Below are 23,340 nucleotides of genomic sequence, written 5' to 3'. Positions count from 1 at the left end.
AATAGCCGAAATGTGGAAACAACCCAAATGTCCATCAGCTGATGAACCGATAAATAAACATGGTGTATCTATACAATCAAGTATTATTCAATGATAAAAGGAATGAAATACTAATAGATGCTATAACATGGATGAGCCTTGGAAACATTATGCTAAGTGAAAGAAGCTAGGCACAAAGAACCGCATGTTATGTGATTCCATTTATATGAAATGTCCAGAAGAGGCAAATCTATAGAGACAAAAAGTAGATTAGTGATTGCCTGGGGCTGAAAGGGATGGGAGGGGGGCATGTATTGGGAGATGACAGCTAAGAGGTGTGGAGTTTCTTTTGGGGGTAATAAAAATATTCTAAAGTTGATTGTGGTGGTGATTTCACACCACCACAATATATTTCAGAATATACTGAATTATTCTCTTTACATGGATGAATTGTATGGTATGTGAATTATGTCTCATTGGAACTGTTAAAATAGTTCTTCTACTTGCTAATGTATGACCTTGGGCAAGCCACTTAACCTCTCTGTGCCTTGATTTCCTCACCTGTAGAATGGCTCTCCAAAGGATTGTTACAGGGATCAAATAATTTGAATCATGTTAAGTGCTGAGGACATTGCCTGGCACATAGGAAGCTCCTGAAATGGTTAGCTGGTGCAATATCTAGAGAAATCATTCTTAAAACATTTTCCCTTAAGCCATGTTTTAGCAAAGCATTGAAGTCTTCCCTTCCTTCCCTTCTCCCTCCCTCCCTCACTCCCTTCCTTCCTTCCTTTCTCTTCCTTTCCCCAGCACATGAAAACTAACCACAGTGACTCAAGAACCTTTTCAGGAAAACGCAGCAAGTTCTCAGACCCTGACCCAGCCTGATTTCAGGATGGAATTATGTCCTCCAGCAGAAGCTCACATGCACAGGCCGATGTATTCGCTCCTCATCATGCACTCCAGGCTCTCATTTCCTCCTATAAAAAACAAATATGTGAATAATATTACTTTTCAGGGAAATATATATGAGAACTCATAATTCTCAAGTTTAAATGGAGAAATGCTGAATTGAAACTTCGTATGCAGCTCTAAAGCGTCCCCCTCTGTCCCCTGGGAGAACATCACAGCCCAGCTTGCTAAGTCCCGGTTGTACCTCCTTACCCCACTCCTTTCACAGACATCTGTTCAATAAAAGCAGCCACGTATCTTCGGAGACTTTAAATGGCACATGTGTTTTGATTGTTCTCATAACGGAGTTGCTGGCTCCAATCTGCCCTGAGCTGTGAGAGTGGCTCGGGCAGACAGAGAGTCTGTCGCTGCCGAGTCCTCCGTGGTGTTTTTGGGACAAGGCCCAGGAGGTCCGGCTCTTGGCCAGCCGGCCTCTGCCACGTCTCCTCACCCCAGGCTGGCGGCACACGTGGTGACCACAGCCCGGGTGCCCTGGGAGAGGCCTTGTCATCCACGGGAAGGCAGAGCGGTGTTAGCCTGACCTTGGCCAGACGTTCACAGCCTAGGGGCCAGCAGCCCTGCACCAGGGAGAGAGGGAAGAGACTCCCATCCTTGGAGCTCCCCTGCAGGCATCTCCCTGGGGCCTTTACCTGCCGTAAGGTCACCATCGGGTCCTCACAGCTGTGCGCCCAGTTCTTGCCCCTGCTTTATGGATGAGGGCCAGGTGCTCAGAGGAGAGAGATAACTCGCACCAAGTTATAGGACTCAGCACTCAAACAGGTTTTTCATATTCCTCTCATCTGAATCACACAAATTTATTGAAAATTTTTTAAAAATTAAAACTAATTTGTTTTGGTTCCGAATGCCCGCATAGACTGCCCATTCCAGAGGGCTTTGAGGAATAGCAGCTCCTCTGAATGAGATGGATGCCTAGACTGAGAATAATAGTTACAGCAATAATAACAGCTGCTAGTTATCAGGCCCATAGAGTGCGAGGCCTGCGCTGACCGTGTGGCAGAGGCTTGAGTACTGACTTGTCCAAGGTCACACAGCTGGCAAGTTGGTGGAGTGGACTCAAGTCCAGGCCCATCTGACACCAGCGTCCTGAATGTGACCTTCTGAGACTTTGAGAATGTCTGATTCTAGTAAGTGGGCACCTTTTACTCTCAGGGCATCCTGATGAGGTTGGTCAGGTATTCCCTAACCAGAACAAGATTGTATAAATACAAAAAGGAAGCTTCTGGGTTGGGGCACAGAGGACCCACCCACTTAATAGCTAGCGGGCCTTAGGCCAGTCTTGCTGTCTCTCCAAGTCGGTTTCTCCATCCGTGAAGCAAGACCAGCAGGCCCTGAGCCACCTTCCTCTGGGAGTTCAGGTGGGTGTGAAGGCAAGATGGTGGTGGGAAAGGACTGGGCACAAACGGGAGGGACACCTTGGAGACATGGGGCTGACCCACAGGGGGAAATGCAGGCCTGTTCCTTCAAACTCTCTCTTGGCAGAGGAGAAATGAGAAATGAGATCTTTGATCTGTTTGCTTTCCAAATCAGACTGCCTGAGCCTTCCTGGGCTAGGAATGGACAGGATCACTCTTCAGGCCAGACTCTTTATCAAGGTGCACTGACCCACTGGCCCACTGACCCAGGTCACCAAATCCCAAGGGGAGACAGCAGCCAAGCCCTGGCTGAGGCCAAGGCTTCCCCTCACACATGCTGCCCACCGCCAGGTCCCTGGCCTCCCTCCCCTGCTGGCCTCCTGCGTCTCGGACGTGGCACAGGTCTCCCACAGGTCATCTACTCTGCCATTTGGCCCAGATGACTTCCATGAGGCACTGCCAGTGGGCAGGAGTGGCCTTTCTAGACAGATGGGTCCACGAGAGGAAGCTCCCTGTCTGTCCTGGAGCCACTGCTTCCAGCCCTCAGCCATACGCAGCATTTCCTTCATCACGCAGATGTCCCCTCTCACGTTCTCACTCATGCTTCCCGCCCACGCGCAGTCTGCTTGACCAGAGGCTCCCAAGTCATGAGACAGCTCGCATCAGGTCTTGTTTCCAAAGCTTGGGTGTCACCCCAAGATTGAGGGTCTGTGGAGCCCACTCTGTAGGCATCAAACCAAATCTGCTAAGGGGCGCCCGCAAGGCCCCTCCTCTTCACCCTCATTCCACTCTGCATTTACAGCACTGGCAACCCTTCTCCCCAGTTCTGCCCCGGGTCAGCAACCTGTCCTCATGGCTAAATCCAGGGGATGCTCTTCAGGCCTCATTCAACCAACCCTTCCTGGCGTCTCTTGCACCGTCCTCCTGCCCTCCCTAGCCTTGCTCGTTGCCTCTTCTCCTGCTCCTCAGAGCCTCCCATGACTGATTCCAACCCCAGGTGCTTGTATTCCCCAGCCCCTGCCCCTGCCCTCTGTCCTCCTGTATAAGCTCCCTGGATGAGTTGTTCTTACCCTTGATGTCTACCAGGATTTATTGCTTTTGACTTCCAACCCTGTGTCTCCAATCAGGCAGCACCCTTGAATGCCAGAACTGCACCTGCAGACCCTTCCCAGCACCACTCAGCGACCCAGTGACTGCCTTCAAAGTGGTGCCCACCCTTCTGCCCCCAGGCCAACTCCCCTCCCTGTGTCCTCCCTCCCAGTGGAGGCACCACCAGCATCCTCTGGACCAGTCAGAATCCTGAGCTTGATTCTTGCCTCCTTTCTCTCCATGACCCCACATACCCAAAGCCCTGTCAAAACCCTTTCATAGTCTTGTATCAGTGCCTGTTTTCCATTTCTCCACTGCCTTCATGAAAACCATCATCTTGCCCCAGGGCACATGATTACTGGATACCGCCCAAGGAAACCTCCCTCTTACCCACCCTGAAGTACCCTCCAAGGATTGGCCATCCCAAACTCGCAGTTGTTCCTCAACACTTCATGGGCAGGCGCTGTCTGTCAGAGCACTGAGCCCTGCTTCTTTGGTTGGCCAACTTCACTTTGACTTCAGGACCCAACTCAAGCTCCATTTCCTCCGCTGCACTTAGCAGATAGTGAAGACATTGCCTGTTTACATGCTTTCCTCTCCCCCAAGGACCACACACTTGACTGAGCTTTGTGAAGGTGGGACGCTGAGCTGAGTGCCCTGGCCCTTGATTCAGGGCTTGGCATGAAGTTGATACCCACGTGTCTGGGGGACAGATAAGATGAGGTTGGACAAAGTAACCATCCCAGTAGCAGAAATCTCTTTAACCTGCCCTGCAGCTTTCTGGAGCTTTTGGACTGTTTCATATCCTTCTTTTCATGCTGTGGTATTTTACATGTAAAATACATGGTATTTTACAAGCATATTTGATGCTATGCTTGGAATTTGCATGTCTCTATAACAGATGCTCAGAGAATCACATACAGTCATCTAGTTTCCTTACTTTGATTAATTTAGCTAATGTAAGGAACGTTCCTGATTCAGAGATAGGCACAGATTAGGTGCTCAGTCAATGCCAGATCCTTACTACTGACTCATTTTGGAGATGGATAAAGTTGACACCATGGACAGACCACTTGTTATCTTGAACACTTGTTGTGTTGAAATACAACAGCTCACATTTTTTTTACAATATGAAGTTGTTGAAAATAAATGACCCACCAGTGTACTCTTTTTGGTTATCTATACTTGAGATTCACTTTATATTCAACATAAAATAACTGTGTTAGAAGAATGTGATCCTGAAGATGCCATTGTTTCTTTGTGAGACTGTCACATTTCAGCAGATTTCATGAGATCTTTACCTAGTTTAAGTCTCAGCCAAATCAAGACTGAATAGAAACTGAATTTTGAACGTAAGATAAAATTTCTCAAGACTGTTAATGTGATGCGTGTAGTAGGCAAAATAATGACCCCCAAAGATGTCTACATCCTAATCCCTGGAACTCATGAAAGTGTTAGGTTACTTGTCAAAGGAAAGTTAGAGCTGCAGGTGGAATTAGGTTGCATGGGTCTCCCCTGAAAGATGTCACCAGAGCCAGGAGAGAGGCATGGAACCGACTCCTCAGTGTCCTCAGAAGGAACCCACCCTGCCAACACTTGGATTTTTAACTTCCGGCCTCCAGAGCCGTAAGAGAATAAATTTCTGTTGTTTTAAGCCACCCAGCTTCTGGTACTTTTCACGGCAGCTCTAGCAAACTAATACAGTTTGCTAATCAGCCGGCTTATGCTGGATTATCTGAGTGGGTCCAGTGTAATCACAAGGGTCCTAAAAGCAGAAGACGGAAGCAGAAGAGAAGGTTGGAGTGATGCGATGTGAGAAGAACTCGGCCTGAGTTGCTGGCTTTGAAGGCTGAAGAAGGCACCACAAGCCAGGGAATCGGGGCAGTGTCTAGAAGCTGGAAAAGGCAAGGAAGCAGAGTCTTCCTGGAGTCTCCAGAAGGAAACAGCCCTGCCAGCACCTTGATTTTAGCCCAGTGAGACCCACATCAGATTTCCAACCTCTAGAAATGTAAGATAATCAATCTGTGCTGTTTTGAGCCATTAAGTTTATGGCAATTTGCTACAGCAGCAATTAAAAAAGAATATAGGGTCTCAGGTAGTGACAGAGCTGCCCAAGGCCTAGTAGTCCCCCCTCACCTGCGGGCCATACATCCCAAGCCCCCCAGTAGATGCCTGAAACCCATGATAGTACTGAACCCTATAGATACTTACATACTATGTATTTCCTGTGCTAACCGGCAGGGAGCCTATACAGCGTGGATAAGCCAGGCAAAGGGATGGTTCACGTCCAGGCGGGACCAATTGGGTTGGTGGGAGATTTCATCCCACTGCTCACAACAGCGTGCAGTTTAAACTTATGAATTGTTTATTTCTGGAGTTTTCCATTTAATGTTTTCAGTAACTGAAACTGGGGAAAGTGAAACCACAGATAATGGTGGAAAACTGTACCCGATTAGAATGATTGAACTTGAAGTATGTGCAGAGGAGCTACACCTGTGCTGGACAGGAGAGGCTGTCCTGACCCCGTGGGAACAGGGGAGGGGCCTGGATTAGGGAAGTGTTAATGGTGGCTTCATCAAGAATTACAGTTTTATTGCTTTTAAGAAGAACTGCTAACTCAAACTTGGCTAATGAATGTCGCTGTTAAGGTTTTCAGAGGATAAGAGTGAAAAAAGCTCAGACTTACATTGTAATTGTAATATACATTGTTGTGTGGAACTGCAGGCCTTTCCCAAGTTACTAGACTTGGGATCAATGGGATTTTACTCTGATGTCTGGGTGTGCGACGTCATCCCACTGCCCTAGATGGGCCTCCTGCAGCCAAGGTCCTTCAGGGGAAGTGGATTCTTTCAGCCACCAAAAACGAAGTTTTAGGAAGGCCACTTTTTCTCCCCATACCTCACTGAGGTGTTTGTCAAGATCAGAAGCAAAAAGGTCCAGCTGAAAAATAGCTCCGATAACCTGAAGCAGGTGCACCTGTGACAAACAGCCGTCTTGTCGGCGGCTCATCACGCGTTTCAGGCGGGGATAGGTCTGAGGATTCTTCTGGAAAGAGGAGGAGGGATGCATGGGCTCTTTTCCATTCTGTTATCCTTTTGCAAAGCACCAGACACCAGAGGTAAAGGAGAGGAGAACCTGGAGGGCTGGCGGTCCCTCCCAGCTCTACGGGAATCTGACCCCCACAGATCTGACTTTTCCAGCCAGTGATGGGGCAGGAGGAGCCCCCGAGGCAGGACTGCTGAGTCCTCCCAGCAGTTCACCATTCCCCCAGGTGTCCTGGATGTGACCTTTGTGTGAACAGAGTTGGCGTCCACATTCCCTAGAATACATGCTCTGATTGTGTGGCCAGGAATGGAGACGCTGGTACCCTATGGCAATGGCACGCATGCCCAGGGCAGTGACAGTCCCATGAGTGTGACATAGAGGTCCCACTTCCGAGGCTCGGCCCTGGGAAGCACAGGAAATACAAAATACAGGAGCAGGATTCTAAGCCATTTCACAGTTGGGGTCAGCACAATAATACCGAACAGGTCTCAACCTAAAACCTAACATTTATATTCACAAAGTTAATTGTAAAAGGCCAGGACAAAGGAGATCTGGCTGAGAGTCAGTTCATGAGAGAGAAAAACATAGTAGGCACTAACAGAGGTACAATGTGGTTGCTTTAAAAAAAGAAAAGAAATAGTGCAGAGTTGGGGAGTATTCATGAAAACAAGTCCCCATTTAAAGAGAAAATCATCACATTCTCTCTTGCTGCCTTCAGATCACACCTGGACCATTCTGCCCATGACAAATCAGCCCATTTTAAGAACAGTAGTGACTGATTAGAGACTTACAATGGATTGAGAGTCTGCAAATTATTTTGATCAAGAGAAGAGAAAACTTAAAAGGGGAACAAAATGGGTAGAAGTTGGTTTGATTCTTTCGGTGATGTTTAAGCAGTTGTCAGGTACTGAAATGGGAGCAAGGCTGCATGCATGTGGGAAGTCTCCATTTCCCACCAAGGAAACACAAAATAATGGCAATACTAGTTATGTTATAGGGCTTATGTATGCCAGGTGCTGCCATAAGCAATTTGCAGGCAGTATGTTACTTGTCCTCATATCCCGAGGCCAGCACTGTGTTTCCATCCCCCGCAGCATGAGCAAGGGGTCTGACAAGAGGAGCTTCACTAGAGTTAGTCCCTGGGCCGTGAAGGGCAGAGTGATGAGCTCTGCCAAGGGGACTGGAGATGAGCTCTAGATGAGGTGGCCTGAGCTTGCCCCAATGGACAAGGAGAAACCATGTCGGGTTGGAGGGAGGGGCCTGGGTAGCCCCATCTTCTCAACATTTAGTCCAACACCTCCACTACCCCCAGCTGGTTCAAGCCACCCTTATCTCCCACCTGGACCATTGCAGTAGCCTCCTCCCCACTCTCCCTGTTGCCACCCCTACCCATTGTAGGCTGGTAGCCACACAGAGTCAGGGTGGCCCTGGAAGGCGTGTCTTCCTTTCTCCAAACCCTCCAGGACTGCATCTCATTCAAGCAAGAGCCACAGCAGCCAGCCAGGCCCTGCATAATCTCCCCCTGCTCCCTCTCATGTCCCTCCGTCTCCTGCTCACCCCCTCCCCCAGCCACACTGGACTCCCGGCTGCCCCTCAGCCCTGCCAGCACACCCCTCCACCAGGGCCTTTGCACCTGCTATGCCCTCTGCCTGCAAGTCTTCTCCCACAGAGCACAGGGCTTATGCCTCACTTCCTTCCAGTCGCTGCCCAAATGCCAGGCCATCCTTGCCACCTTGAATAAAATAGTGCCAACCCCCCTCATCTCCTTGCTGGTCTGCCCTGTGCTGCATTACTTTTCTCTAAAGCACTTACTATGGTGTGGCATATTCTCTCTGCATATATGTTATATACACTCTATTACATTATATTGTATTCTGTTGTACATTGTTCATCCGTTTACTGTTTGTCCTCATTAGAATAGGAAGACTCAGAGGGCAGGGCTTTGTTTCGTTCACTGCCTCATCATCAGAACCTAGATGTTTCCAAACAGTGGGATGGCCTCATCAGATTTGGTTTCAGGTGGGATTTAGGATGATTCTGACTGATGTGAGAACTGAGTGGTTATCAGGGCTGACCATCCAGATGGAGCTGCTTTGTCAAGTAGTGAGCTCCTGGGAGCTGGGAATATTTGAGTCTCGTCCACGAACCAGAGCACAGAGAGTCTTTAAAAGGGCATTCAAAGCCCTGCTTGTGTCCTGAGAAATCATCATTCCCAAACTGCCTAGCCCCTTTCCAACACCCTAAGGCCAACAGAGACCTGACAGAATTGGGATCATTGAAATATTAGGCAGGTAGACAAAGTCTTAGTTGAGCACTTTCAGCTGATGGCCTCAGCAGCCTAGTCTTCCCATGGCCCACAGGTTGCCTCCTCGAGAATGACAGTCCCCACTCAGGAGGGCCCGCCACCCTTTGGAAAGCAGGGAGTCCTGATGTGTTTAAGCTGGGACTGGGGTGTCCTTTGTCGAGGGCTGTGCCAGTCAGCTTCTGCTGCAGTGACAAACAACCCCAATATCTCTGTGGGGTACAACAGCATCATGCTATTACAGAGCCCAGCAGTCAGGCGGCCCCTGTATTGGACCTGCTGTTCTCATGGCAGAGGACAGGAAGAGTGAGAGACAAACCACATAGTAACTCAAAGCTTCTGCTGGGATGTGGTCAGCTTCGTGTCCACTCACACCCCACTGAACAAAGATGGAACAAGACAGCAAGAGGGGGACGTAGGGGGGGCTTCCCTGGTGGCGCAGTGGTTGAGAATCTGCCTGCTAATGCAGTGGACACGGGTTCGAGCCCTGGTCTGGGAGGATCCCACATGCCGTGGAGCAACTGGGCCCGTGAACCACAACTGCTGAGCCTGCGCGTCTGGAGCCTGTGCTCCGCAACAAGAGAGGCCGCGATAGTGAGAGGCCCGCGCACCGCGATGAAGAGTGGCTCCCACTTGCCGCAGCTAGAGAAAGCCCTCGCACAGAAACGAAGACCCAACATAGCAATCAATCAATCAATCAATAAAAAATCTAAAAAAAAAAAAGAGGGGGACGTAGGGACAATAAATCAGTCTGCCGTTGTGGTGGGGGGCGGGGGGGGGGGCAGTTGCAGAAAGATTTCTGTACTGAGTAGGCCACTGAACCACTCTACTCAGATAGCTCTGATATTCTGCTCTGATATTCCGGAATTATTTCCAAAGCCGACTGCAAAGCTGAGTCTGTCTCCTTCCCTCCCACAGCAGGCCCACAATTCCACCATCTGTCTGGAAGGCCCTTTGTTCTCTCACTGTCTTTTCTCTTTCCGGGTAGGTGGGTGGCAGGCCCATGGAGCCCCTGCTCAGCGACCTGTGAGAAGGGCATCCAGCACCGGGAAGTGACCTGCATGTACCAGCTGCAGAATGGCACACACGTCGCCACTCGGCCCCTCTACTGCCCGGTGCCCCGGCCATCGGCAGTGCAGAGCTGCGAAGGCCAGGACTGCCTGTCCATCTGGGAGGCGTCAGAGTGGTCACAGGTGGGTGCCTGGGCTGCCGCCAGTACTGAAACCACCACCAGGGCCTCAGGGCCTTGTCTGTAGCGACCCCAAAATGGTTCCTTTCCCTCCCTGCTGTTTTTGACACACCCTCACGTATCACAGTCCTAGCCAGACCCCAGAGCAGCTCAAAGCCATGTTCTAAGTCACATATTCTCAAATTCCATCAGAGATATCAACGTGGCCAAAAAAACATGGATAGTGTATTTTTTTGATAATGTATATCACAGTACCGTTTGGTCCCATTTCCTGTGAAAATTCTCATGTAAATATAGATGGATGGATGGATGGATGGATGGATGGATGGATGGATGGATAGATGCATAGGGGATAGGTAGGTAGGCAGGTAGACAAATAAACACCTTTTAATCTCTTTTGTGCACTTTGGAACTGTAGGGTGGTCAGGTTGAGAAGGTGGTTTCAAAGGCTTCCCTTCAGTTCCATGGCAGTCTTTGTGGAGCTGCCTTTGCAAGAGGCAGGAAGATGTTGGGAAGGACAGCTTTTAGTGTGTGAGTCGGTTACAAATCTCATGCCATAAAACATTTTGGAAAGAGGTCAATTAAGCCTTAATTTTTAACTTTGAAGACTGATCCTAGAAATATTTTATCTTCGGTAATATCATCCTTCAAGGCTTGGCATTGAGTTTGCATTAATGATTTTGATTGTTTGGCTATGAAACAAAAAAAATAGCTGAATAAAGGGCAAGCTTCCCTCAGGTCCTCCATCAAACGTGTTCTAGGAAAGTCAGAAAGGCTAAATCCAAGACACTCTTCAGTGTGGAAAATATTTTTAAAGTTCCTTTTTATTGCCAAGCAGTTGGAATTATTTTGAATAAGAAAGTATTCAGCCCGTTTTTAATGAACGAAAAGTCTGCCCTTGGCTGCTCTAAAACTGAGTTTACGTTTTAGGCAGATCTTGACGTGTACCCATTTAAAGACAGGCATTTTTTGCCTATCCTTTAAGATATTTTAGGAAAAGGACAGAGTTTTAACATTAAAAAATTGTTTTTCTTTACATGTACCTAGGTTAATAAGTTTAACATTCAATGGACTTTTGGGGAGGGGGATGCCTGCTAGAAGGGTAGGGGCAGGTGTGCAGTCTCTCTCCCTTGCCATGAGCCTTAGGGTTCTTGATCCAAACAAGATTTATGCTTTATCAGATCAAAACCATAAATTTTCCATTTATAGGTCTCTTATGGGGGAAAAATTCCTCCTTAACAAAATAAACGAGGCTGACATAATCAACTATCATTACAGTATTGAAGAGCACCATTTTGGAAAGTGTGAGACAATTGGAGCAAGAGTTAAAGAAATATCTCCATCCCTATTCCTGTATCTATGTGTTGCCTAATCCTAATCCTGAAATAGTATCCACACCAATCAGTCTAATTCTGACTCAGCTCAGGCTCAAGAAAAATGCTTTTTTCTAAACATTTGACTCAGAATCAAATCTTTCCTCCATGAGGTGCTCACAAAACTGGTATTCCTTCCACTTTTCCAAGTACAGAAGCCCCTCTAACATTTCTTCTTCTGGAAACGAATGGGTTTAAATTTCTCGTGGGTGAGTTTTTATTGATGGTCTTGCCTGTATTCAGCCAGCAGTGTTGATCACTGCCACCACTACTCCCCAACTTCTTCCCAACTTCATTAGAATGAGGAAAAAAATATTGAGGAGGAAGCAAAAGGTAGCAACTCTCTCCTGTCCTCGACTTCTTGTTCCCATCCCTGGATCAGAAGCCAAGAGAGAAGCCGAACATCACCCTCCTAGGTCCCTTCCAAGGTGACCCCAGCCTGCAGCACTGCCCTTCCTGAAGGCTTCCAACCAATAGGCTGCTGGTCAAAAGGGGTCAGGCCAGGGCTTGGTCAAGAAATAGGCTGGATATTGAGGGTTTAAAATTCAAGGGAAGAGGCAAGGAACACAGAGTAGAGAGAGACCAAGCAGGAACTCAAGCAGAAGTGGTGAGTAGGCCCCTAGTTGCAGAAGGAGCCAGTGGTATGGGTGCTGGTGCCAGGGAGGAGCCCGTGAGGCAGACGGTGAGCATGGAGCTGATGAAATGGTCAGAAAGCATTGCCACATAGAGAAGCAGAAGGATGGGCCTTCAGTGCAGTAACCCAGGGGTTCCTGCAGCAGCCCTCCAGGCCCCACCCATCCTGCCCTGGGAGGCCCTGTGGGTAAAGCCTGCCAGGGACTGATTCCTTGCATTCGAGGTCCCTTTATTTTTTTTTTTTAATTTTTTAAAAAATATATTTTATTTATGTATTTTTGGCTGCGTCAGGTCTTAGTTGCAGCATGCAGGATCTTCATTGCAGCATGCGGGATCTTTTGTTGCAGAGCGCGGGCTCTTTGTTGCAGCGCACAGACTTCTCTCTAGCTGTGGCATGTGGGCTCCAGAGCGTGCAGGCTCAGTACTTGCGGCGTGTGGGCTCTGTAGTTGTGGTGTGCAGGCTCCAGAGCACGTGGGCTCTGTAGTTTGTGGCACGTAGGCTCTCTAGTTGAGGCGCGCAGGCTTAGTTGCCCCACAGCATGTGGGATCTTAGTTCCCCGACCAGGGGTTGAACCCACGTCCTCTGCATTGGAAGGCAGATTCTTAACCAATGGACCACCAAGGAAGTCCCTTTAAAACCCACACAGAAGACCAAATACATGAGCTCTCCCAATTCCCCCCAGGTTATACCACAACCACCTGTGAAGCATGTGTATTTCTTCTAAAACAAACCAGTCTAAATTAGTCTCAAAAAAATAAATAAGAACAGGACCTGCAGATGGAGAGCTAGGTTGAATTCATAGGGAAAATAAAGCTAGATAGCATTTTGAGGTAAATGTTAATAACAAATAAAAAGAATGACATTTGTCCTTTATGTGCATTTTTTCAGTGGACATAGTGGAACTTCTTAAAAGTCAAGTTTGTTGTAGCTCAAGAAAAATCACTGCTATAGCCTCCCATATTTTTGGTAAATCAAGCAAGTGTAAAAACAGAAGTTAGAGTTGCTGGGGCTCCATTTGTCCTACTACGGCTGGTGGGGACCCCCCCATGGTATCTCTGGGACCCAGCTGCTGGGAGGAAATCCCCCTCAGAATTTCCTCAGGCAGCGTGGGTCTCATCGTGTCAGTGCATTTGGTGGAATCCAGCCTTCAGCCCACCATCTCTGCATGCTACGTATTTGCTTCCACGGTAGGGACTAGGCTTCCGCACACAACAAATCAGAGGGTGGGCTCCCCAGGTTCCCAGGCCATGTCACCTATGCTTGCTGGTCAAGTCAGTCATGTTCTCCCAAGGTCAAGGATCCACTCTTCCTTGTGCTTTGTTTTGAGGTGGGTAAGCACTCAGCACTCACTCTTGCAAGCCAGGCACCTTCCCTCCCCAAGCCCAGGCGGTAGGCTGGGAACAGGCTCCAGACCCACCCCTAAGTCTGCCATGTTTATGCCCTGTCACCCCTCCATCTCTTGTCACTGTTTCTGTGGATCTTGCTGCCTAAGGGCGTGGGAATCTTGAGCTCTCAGGGCTCACGCATCATTTGTCACCCCTCAGACACTATTCAGGTCCCCTCCCGACACCATCTCTTGCTATGTTTCCCAAGAAGAAAAATAGCACAGGGAATATTGCCCTGTTACCATTCTTGGCATTCACATTAAAACCATCGCTAGAGCTCTCTGCAGGGCTTGCCAGCCGCCTTATGTCAGAGTCACCTGTGGCTTTGCTTTCCATCTCCTCCTTTTCCCCCCTGAACTGATGCCTTTGCCCCAGGCTGGCTCAGCACGGGTACCTGTAGGCCAGCTGGGAGGAGCCAGCTCGGACCATGTGCATAAGACTCTAAAAGACCAGGAGCTTTTTGAGGACAGAAACATAGCATCCTCATCCTTGCATCCTCAGCACTGGGTCTGGTACATGGTAGGTACTTAACAGATGTTCAGGTGTTGATGGACTTGACCAGATTGGACTGGATTCAGTCTCCGGAATGGTATCTTGCAGTGTTCTGCCAGCTGTGGTAAAGGGACAAAGAAACGAACTGTGACATGCACCAACTCGCAAGGAAAATGCGATGCATCCACGAGGCCGAGAGCTGAGGAGCCCTGTGAGGACTACTCTGGCTGCTACGAGTGGAAAACAGGGGGCTGGTCCAAGGTGAGTGCGGTATGTGCGCTTCCATCCTGCCCTGGGCAGCATGGGCGACTCAAGAGGCGGGAACTCAGCTCTCTCACCGTGGGCCCCAGTTTAACAAGTTGGTCCCAGTCTCACCAGGTGAATTCACTTTCTCTCCCAACTCTGCACCTGCTGGTGACCCCACACAGTGTGCATTCAGAAGGGCACTGAGTGCCCCCAAAGCAGGAAGGGGTGCAATGGGTGCCAGTCTGGGACCCGTGCATCCTGCAGTGGGCTTGGCCACCCAGCCATTGAGAGAGCCTCAATGGTGGGAGTCTGTCCTCAGGCAGATGCAGAGGGGGCTGTGGGCGAATAGCACTTCATTGTTTCCAGGGCCCTTGGGCAAGGGCCTGGAGGATGCAGGAGGAGAAAGGGCCCTTGGGGTGAGGACTGATGACAGCATCTCCCAGAGCCTTGGGGCAGGAGAGTTAAACAGCATTTAAGTGAACAGCATTCGTTCTCTGCTGTTTAACCCTTGCTTTATTCATTCACCTGATATATTTGACCCATACCTGAGATAGATACCATTGTCACCCCTGAAAACCATCCAGTGGGTCTTCTAGAGCCTTTTCCCAAACAGTGTAAAATTTCTGATGTCTGATTTTCTGACGAAAATTTCCAACGAGAGCCTAGAGTGTGTTTGTTTCCTTTTGGTCTCAGCAACTGGAAGCTCCCCGTTTGCTTCTCTTGATATCTGTGCTCGAAGGCTGCACACTGGCAGCCTGAGAGCCGCTGGCTTTATGTGGCCTGTGCAATATCTTAAACAGTTTGGAATTGATTGCTAACATTCAAAAATGGGAAAATTTCACCTGAAAATCTGGACTTGGGGCTTTCTACAGAAATCTGGCAACATGGCCTATATCCACACGTGGCCTTTGTGACCTGGGGCCTAGCAGGGGCGGGTGCATCTCCCCAGGCTGCAGTCCTCCAGCTCCCCTGGCTCCTTCAGCCGCTTTATGCTTTAATTTACCTGCCTGGCCAGGCAGAATAATGTTGCCTGGATTCCATACGTCCAGGTGTGAATTAGAATAAAGCTGTCATTATACTTGAGGGGTCTTTGTGGTCACACCCTAAATGCAGCCTGTATTAGTAAAGGGTGACTCCCGTGGCCACAGGTGTCCCTGGGCAGAGAGCAGAGGTGAGGGGGAGGGGTCAGCTCAGGCCTGGGCTGCACGGACCCGTGGGGGTCTGGGGCCCCAGCATTGGTTTCTCTTTGCAGTGTCCCCTGCGCGGCCCAGCACCAGCCCTCTCCTGTGAGGGTGCTTATCCCCGTTTTACAGAAGAGGGAGCAGAGGTTCAGAGAGGTTAAGTGACTTGGCCACTCCTCTCTGACAGAATCCAGGCTTCTGAACCCCAATTCAGAGCTCCGTCCACATGGTGGACACAGAGCGAGGGCTCCAGAGTCGCCGTAATGGGGTGGTGCCCTGCAGATGGGCGTTGCCTAGGTTTCTCCAGCCTAATCGTTCTGGTTTTTAGGACCAGGTGGACACTTTTATTTTCCTAAATGCCTTGAACTTCCTGGTCCTGGGAGCAGCAGAACGTCCAAGGAAGGGTGTGAATAGTGCCTGAGGAGTTCGATGCAGCACTTGGCCCCCTCCTCAGCCGAGGACGTGGGCACACATTCTGGCAAACTCCACCCCGCAACACAGCCCCTCGGGCATGGCTTCCAGGAAAATAGAGCCTTTAGCTGGCCTTCCTCTTCCTAGCCAGCCGAGGAGAATAATACCGCCTGGCCTTCAGGACAGTAGGGCTTTGGAAGGCCACAGTGCCTGCTTTTGCCACAGCCAGCTTGATCAGCTATCCCTGGAAGCAAGAACAAGAAAGATCAAGGGCATGTACAGATTTGGGCTGTTGTCAGGGGTTGGCATCCAGTGGCATCCAATCAGTGTGCATGCAGCCTTTGGGGCGAGCACTGGGCGTGAACTGGTGCCAGCTGCTCCCCCCCCAAGCAGGTCTGGCCAGAGCCAGGGCCCAGGGCAGACTAGTTCTTCCCGGCCAAGAACTGCAGGGACACTGACCTGGAAGGCAGCTTGTGTGTATATATGTGTGTGCACGCGTGCACACACTGGGAACAAGGGTTGGCGGTGGTGGGGACTGCATAGAACTGAACCTAGAGACCCCACCCCAGCTGTTCGCCTCACTGCCACTGCCTTCTTCAGCCGCCATCACTGGGTAGGCTGGCACGCCCCCCACCCCTACCCCAGCACAGCAGTAGAAATCTGTCCGTTGCTTTTTCCTGTGCCTGCTCTGGAGAACTGGGACGGATACCGGTCCCATGGGGCCCTTATCCTCACTCACTGGGTGACCAGGCTGCCAGAAGTGGATTCCAGAGGATGGATCTTCCCCTGACATTTTCACTTGTTCAGACTGGATTTGCTTTCTGATTGATGTGTTATTTTTGCTGTGCCCTTGTCACACAATTGGGATCAGTGCACTTTTAAACCAATCATCGCGAATGACCCTCCTGTAACCAGCATCCAAACCTCCCACATGCCAGACTTTGAAGGTAGCAAACAAGTTGCCCAAAAGGAAAGTAGAAAGAAGTCTGAACACTGTCAGATTTCCAGTGTATCTGGACACTTTGACATCTTCCTTCCAAGCAATCTCCTATCACTTGGCCCTAAGGTGCTGTTGAGAAAGATAAGCCTATCTCCAGGGAGATGATGGACAGGCCAGCCCAAAGACAGGCAACACAGGTGCTGTCCTGCACTTCCTGAAGTGAGAAGGACCAAGCATCCCTCGGGAATGGTCTGGCATCCAGCCCTTTCTGTAGCTGGGTAAGGGTGCCTGAGAACAGCACCAGAACCTTGCTGAGGCAGGACAGGCTTGGAGGGGATTTGGAGCCCCTTCTCCCTCCCCCAGCCTCGGCAAATAGCTGAACCCTAACCAGGATCCCATCCGAGAGACCGACTTCACATTCCCAACCCTGCTGAGGGCAGTATTACTGCTCTGCTCTGTTTGGAAACTGCCATGCAGCTGCCTGCCCTCCTGGGATATTAGCTAGTTCCAGATCTGGGCGAATCATTGTTTTTTCCCACTAAATGCTGGGCCCATGTATTCAACCTGGGGGTGGGGTGGGGAGGGAGGTGTCACTGAAACTGGGAGAGGAGGAAATCACATTTCTTTCTAAGACAGAGTGTCTTTTAATCAGAAATTGAGATGTTTCAGTTTCAAGACCAGAGGCATTAATCACCACTGAAATGATGGGATGTTTCTAAATAGAAACAAATTATTCTGGAGGGATTATAATAGATGGTGTTTTTAAGGAAAACCATTGGCTCTCTGTGTTAAGAGTATGGCGTTCCCTTTTACAGAAAAGATCAAAAGTGGCCGTTGACTTCCTGGTGCCAGTGGAGGTCCCCTGGAAGGGGACTGGCCTCACTTGCAAGGCCTAAGTCAAGCCCCAGATGTGCCCCTCATACCTGAGCCCCAGCACTTCCCAGAGGCCTTAGGAGATCAAATGAAGCCATAAGCATGCACGTACCTGTAGCTGCAGAGCCCTAGGAAGAAGCCAGGGAGAGCCTCCCATTCAAACATGGCTGTGTCGGTGCATTCCCAGGACTGCTGTTAGATGCCTTCCTGTGTTGTGGGCAGAGATGGGGGCTCAAGTTCCACGGTCTCAGAAATGAACAGACTTTGTGTCACTAGGGGGGCTTGTTCCAGAAAGCTTTCAGCCCCAGTACCACTTCTGAAGCCTGCACTTGCTTTGGTGGGGATTGACCCCTCCCCCCAATTCTGCAAGGCTGGGCAGCCAACCCGGCTGGGGCACCCACTTGCTGTGGGCCTGCAACCAAGTCACTGTGATTCAACCAGCATTTCCTGAGCTCCTGTTCTGTGCCAACCTGTGCTGAGCACTGAGGGTACAAGAGTGGACAATGACCCAGCCTAGATACAGACAGGTGGAGCCAGCTGCAGACACCAGGCCACGCTAAGTCCCACTGGGCAGGTACAAATGCAGCCCCTGCCAGGGGCAGCCCCGAACAAGGGTGCTGGTGGAGAGTGATGCGACTTCTACTGGGATCAGTGACAGTGGCCCTGACATTCACCAGTGCTTTAGAATTTATAAAGCACTTTCACTCACATTCTCCCATTTGACCCTATCCCCATTTTACAGGTGAAGAAACTGAGGCTCAGAGTGGCGACGTGACTTTTTTCTTGAGGTCACACAACTAGTAAATGGAAGGGCTAGGAGTCTGGTCCCTGCCTTTTGGCTCTTAATCCACCTTTCCTTCAGGTACATAATAATGTCAGAGGCTTAGTTTTCTAATTTGAAATGGGAAGTAGATGAACTGTTATATGCCTCAGGTCTAACCATCATAGGCATAAGCTTGTTGTAAAGTCAAGTATTTATCTACTCTCTCTCCAGCCCACCAATCAAAACCTTCTCTCCCAAGGGCTTTGTATTAATCATTTACACTGTAGTATAAATCTGTTGTCTCTATAGGAGATCATGCATGTTGTCTCCTCTTATTTGTGAAATAAAAAGTTGAGTCCTTAATAAAAGAAACTTGAGCATCCAAGAGCAAACATAAGAGGCACTGGGGACATCAGGGCCCTTTTCTGGGATTGTGAAACCATACAACACAGGCAGTCAGCACTCTGCATGCAGATAGGGATCAGCAAATCCTCCATTCCGTACTACTCTTGGGAGTGTAAGCAACAGTGAAAAGAGGGTCATCAAACTTCAGTACTTTTCTGGGTAGGGCAGGAGGGAGAGGGGGCAGATACCCCCTTGGTCTGGAGCATTTTGTGTGGGTGAACAGAGCCTGCCACTGGGTCATGGAGTTAAAGTCCAGGGCCCACACCTGCTCAGATGAGAGAAATGAACTTGTTGTAGAGCGGTGGGGTCCCCAGAAATTGCCAGGAGAGGTGCCTGCATGGGAGTGAACTGAATGCAGTTGACGTGGGTATTTTTCAATAGTAAATTCTACAGTGTATGTGGTCCGGGGTTGCATCCTCAGATGCAGAGGAACTGGGGATACGGAGGACCGACTGTACATTACACTTAGAATAACTCCCGAGTTGTTCAAGGGTCAGCTGCAGTCTAAAGGCCAATGCCTTTGCCCCCTCCATTTCCCTGCTGCCCCTCCATTCACCTAGTGTCCTTCCTCAAATCAGCTGCCTTTGTGTGGAATGAGAGATCAGAGAGTGGGGATGCCTCCCCCACATGCCAGTCTAGGTTTTAACCACTGCCTAGACATGACCATTGAATCAGAGAAGCTGTCATCCCTAAGGAACACTTTGTTTTCAACACACGCTGTCAGCGACCTCAGAGCAGGGCACATGGTCAGGACAACACAGGTGCACGTCCCTGCTCTGCAGTGACCTCATCTAACCTTGAACCAGCATCATTCTCTGTCAGATGAGTTTAGGGGTACCTGCCTCCTAGGGCATCCATATAAAGCACTTAGTGCAGTGCTTGGCGTAGGTGCTCATTTTTATCATCATCTTCTTCACCATCATCATCCAGTACAGTCACAGGTCTCTTATCTCTGATCAGAATCGCATTTCTTATACAGGCCTGTAAAATATTTATGTCATAGGAGATGAGTTCTTTGAATGTGGTTTGGACCCCATGAAACAGCGCGTGCCCTGACCTGGGGCTCCGCGTGATGACAGCATGGCTCAGGGCAGGAGACGGTTGTGCAGCATTTGCTGGGCACGTAGGCCATCCTTCTGCAGCAGGGGGGAAGGGTCTTTCAAACAGTCTCTGATAAGCTGGGAGAGCTAAGTTACGAAACTGGTGGCAGCTCCTGCACGAGGGGAGGCAGTGAGACAGCTCCTGTAGCCCCCTCTGTGCTCCTGGCGCCCATCTGAAACAAGAAGCAAGAGCTCTTGGGATAGCCAGCCCTTGCAGGTCACGGGGGGTCACCTGGGCCTTCTGGTTCCCTGACTATAACGTTCCAACCAGAACCTGTAGGACAGCAGGCTGCGAATTCAGAGAGTTTGAGCGGAATCCAAAGCTAAGGCTGAGGATAGGATTCAAGGATTTGAGGATTTCAAAAACAGTTTGAAAGAAAGTATGAGTTGAAGGGGGAAGGGGTGTGTGTGTGTGTATGTGTGTGTGTGTGTGTCTAAGAAAGCATTTCCAATTTCAAGGCTGGAGCAAAGACGGTGGGGATTTTCATCACTGTTTAAGCCTACTATTTCAGGTTTCAACAGCTTCTGAGATTTGCATTGCTCATGCCAAGTTTTGGGGGGAAATCTGTCAAAAATGCTTTTGGGGAGCTTTTGACATTTTACCAGCCCAGTACCTTTCAGACACGAGCAGAAAATGAAGTTCCCGTAGGGGGTTCCCTGCCCCCCTGACTGTCATGCGGGGCTGTCCCGTGCTGCCCCTCAGAGGCAGGCTGGCCCCTCGGAGGGTGGCTCTGTGAGAGCGTAGGGTGGGCACACTGTGCAGTGAGGATTCATCTTTGCATTATTTCACCCTAACCCTATTCCTGCGCACCCCAGAGCCTGTGCAGGGAGCCCCTGCCTGTCCTCCACTCTGTAGGAGCCAGCGCTCATGTGTGTATTAAACATTCCTGTCACGTTTTCCTCTTCCCAAGATTTTTACAACTTCCTTTAGCTAATTCTCAAAACATCCCTTTGGAATCTGGTGTCATTTATAGTCGTGATTTTACAGCTGGGTGGATTTTACCATGCCGTGGTGGAGCGTGTCATCAGGACTGGGCCTCCACATGGTGACAGAGGCCTGGTTCCTCCCTGCTGGAGAGCCGTGTGGCCCCAGAGGAGTGCAGGCCTCCGGGCAGCAGCCGGGATGGGAGGCCCGGGGGCTACATCACGGGGAAGACCGTGGACCCTCTGAGCCTCATGCTCCGCCTCTCTGCAGGTGGTGCTGTGCCCTGCAGACACTATTCCTGCAGTCAGTGCACATGTATTCTGCACCTACTGTGTTCTGAGCGCCCGGCCCTGCCACAGCAGCTGTTAGTGTGAAGATTAATGAGGACTCATGAGAATGGGTGTGAGCCCAGTGCCCGGCACCGGGAGGCAGGCAAAAGGTGGACCTGCTGCTGTTACTACTACCATCACCACCATCATCATCATCATCATCGCCACCCGTGGGATGGGTGGCAGGTCCCCAGACCTTGTGTGTGATGTGCAGCTGCAGGCACTTGCTGGAGAGGGGGCTGCACTTATTCCAGGTCACCTGGCAAGGAGCTTTCCTGGCGGATTTATTACTGCTCCATTTTGTCTTGGTTTCCTGAGTCTCGGGGAACCACATTAAATGTTAATGTCATGAGTGACTTGAAAAAACTACCCAACAGTGACAGTGTGCTTTAAAGAAGACCAGATCTGTTTTTTAATACATCTATTTGCTTAGATTTTAAAAGCCTGAAAAATGGCTTCACAGCGATGCTTGGGGCTAATTCGATGCTATCAGGAGACACTGCCGTCTCCTCACTGTTGAATTAAAGTGGAGGCTGAGGGGAGGCCGACAGAGGTGAGATTCATTGTCTGTGCCTGTGCTACCCTTAATGCAGCGAGCTCAGGTTACAGGAGGATGCAGTGTCTTCAGGGCCAAATCAATCTCTAATTGTGCTCCTGGCAAATGTGGATGTCCACACCTGCCTGGTGACCGGCATGGCAGCCCAGGGAGGGCTAAGCAGGCCAGGTGACTCAGGGCACCTTCCCGGGCTCCAGGGACCCCCGGCCAGCTCTCTCTGCTCTTGGCCCTACGCTGACTGTTGTTAATAATAGTAGCAGCGTTTGTCCATCCCAGACTTCCTGCTAGGCACCTGCTCTAAACTGTCTCTAATCCTGGAAATCATCCTGCAAGAAAGGTTTTATTATCCTCAAGCTACAAATAAAGAAGCTGGGGCTCGTATAGGTTAAGTAAGTTGCCCAAGGTCACACAGCTAGTAAAGGGGGATGCAGCATACTGACAGGCCTGTCCTGTTGCCACTGCACTGTCCCTGCTGAAACTCCGGCCAAGGAGTGGGTAGTTATGCATGGATTTTAGGCCAGGGGCAGGCTAGGCACCAACTCGGCTCAAATGAAAATGCAGCAGGCCTGGAAGGTGGCAGCTGCACCAAAGGGTCATTGGTGGAATTTTCCACTTTTGTTTTTAATTACATAGGTAATTCTATCTTGCTTGGGAAGACACAGAAGAGAAAAACTAGTCCTACAAAACCAGATGACAGCACAGTAAATTTTTTTAATTGTTTGTCTTCCCAACTTTTATATAGGTACACACACACACACACAGGTATTGGAAAAAATGGGGTGGTTTCTGTACGTGCTACTCTGTAACCTGTCTCCTCACCTGACGTTCTGAAGCAGCCTCTGTGGGGCTGGCTCAGACACCGTTCTTAGGCGGCTAAGCAAATACCCGATATTCTCAAAGGTTCTTCCACGTGAGCACAAGCCATTCACAGCCCAGAGCTGTGTGAATGGCAGCCCCCAGGACCGCAGCTAAAATTCTGCAAAACCTAATCCCAGGGGCAGAGTTTGCAGGGTCTCACATGGCCCCGACAGCAGCTGAGGGTCAGCTCCAGCCTCTCACCTGGCCCAGCCCTGCCTCTCAGAGGTGTTGGAAAGCCATGAGGACAGACGCTTGAGTCTCTGCAGAAGAACTTTGGAGACACCCTCCGTGATCTCATGAGGCAGTTTTTTTTTTACAGACTGAAAAATTAAAAACCAGTGACTCAAGCTAGGAAAGATAATGAAGAAATGGTGGAGCTGGACAGTGACCTGGTTTTTTGATTCGTGGCCTCCCATAGAAGCTCCGTCCAGTTCAACCTCTAATTCATACAGGAAGATGGAATTCGGTCCTTGGGATGGGGCAGCTGGGGTCCTGTCCCTCCTCTGCCACTCACTAATCTGTGACCTTGGGCAAGACACTGACCCCCATCAAGCTCAGTGGCCAAGATCAGCCCCTTGGGATGGTTGTGGAATGTTCCACACTGTCATGGAATCCTACAGGTGAGCTCACAGACAGAACAAGCATGCCGCCCGCATAGGCTAGAGGTGTCATGAATGCTCTCCCCCCACCCAACCCCAGAGCATGTTAAACAAGACTAAGAACTTTCAGAGGGGAGACTAGTCTTTGAGGTCATCTCAAACTCTTGAGTTTTACAAGGGTCATTGGTCCTTTCCCGCCAGAGACCTTGTCAATTTTGCATTTGGTTTTAGTAGATCCATCAGATTGAGCCCTTGCTCTGATTTCACATAAATAATAACAACACCTGCAAAAGACATTGAAACCCTACCTGGTGTTCCTGGGCAGGAAGTGACCCAGCCAGGCTA

At 49.8% G+C, this 23,340-nt stretch overlaps 1 protein-coding gene across 1 annotated transcript in view; it reads left to right on the top strand.

Moving 5' to 3' along the window:
- ADAMTS17 (ADAM metallopeptidase with thrombospondin type 1 motif 17) overlaps window positions 1–23,340 on the top strand; it is a 346,933-nt gene that overhangs the window by 309,847 nt on the left and 13,746 nt on the right. Inside the window, exons 20-21 of the mRNA XM_036844635.1 lie at window positions 9,725–9,929; window positions 13,918–14,070. Of these exons, the coding sequence (XP_036700530.1) occupies window positions 9,725–9,929; window positions 13,918–14,070 (358 nt within the window). The remainder of the gene's footprint in view (window positions 1–9,724; window positions 9,930–13,917; window positions 14,071–23,340) is intronic.

The sequence above is a fragment of the Balaenoptera musculus genome, chromosome 2 (genome assembly GCF_009873245.2).
Source record: "Balaenoptera musculus isolate JJ_BM4_2016_0621 chromosome 2, mBalMus1.pri.v3, whole genome shotgun sequence".
Classification (NCBI taxonomy): domain Eukaryota; kingdom Metazoa; phylum Chordata; class Mammalia; order Artiodactyla; family Balaenopteridae; genus Balaenoptera; species Balaenoptera musculus.
The sequence above is the reverse complement of the archived record's forward strand: the minus strand, read 5'-3'. Positions and strand labels throughout refer to the sequence as shown.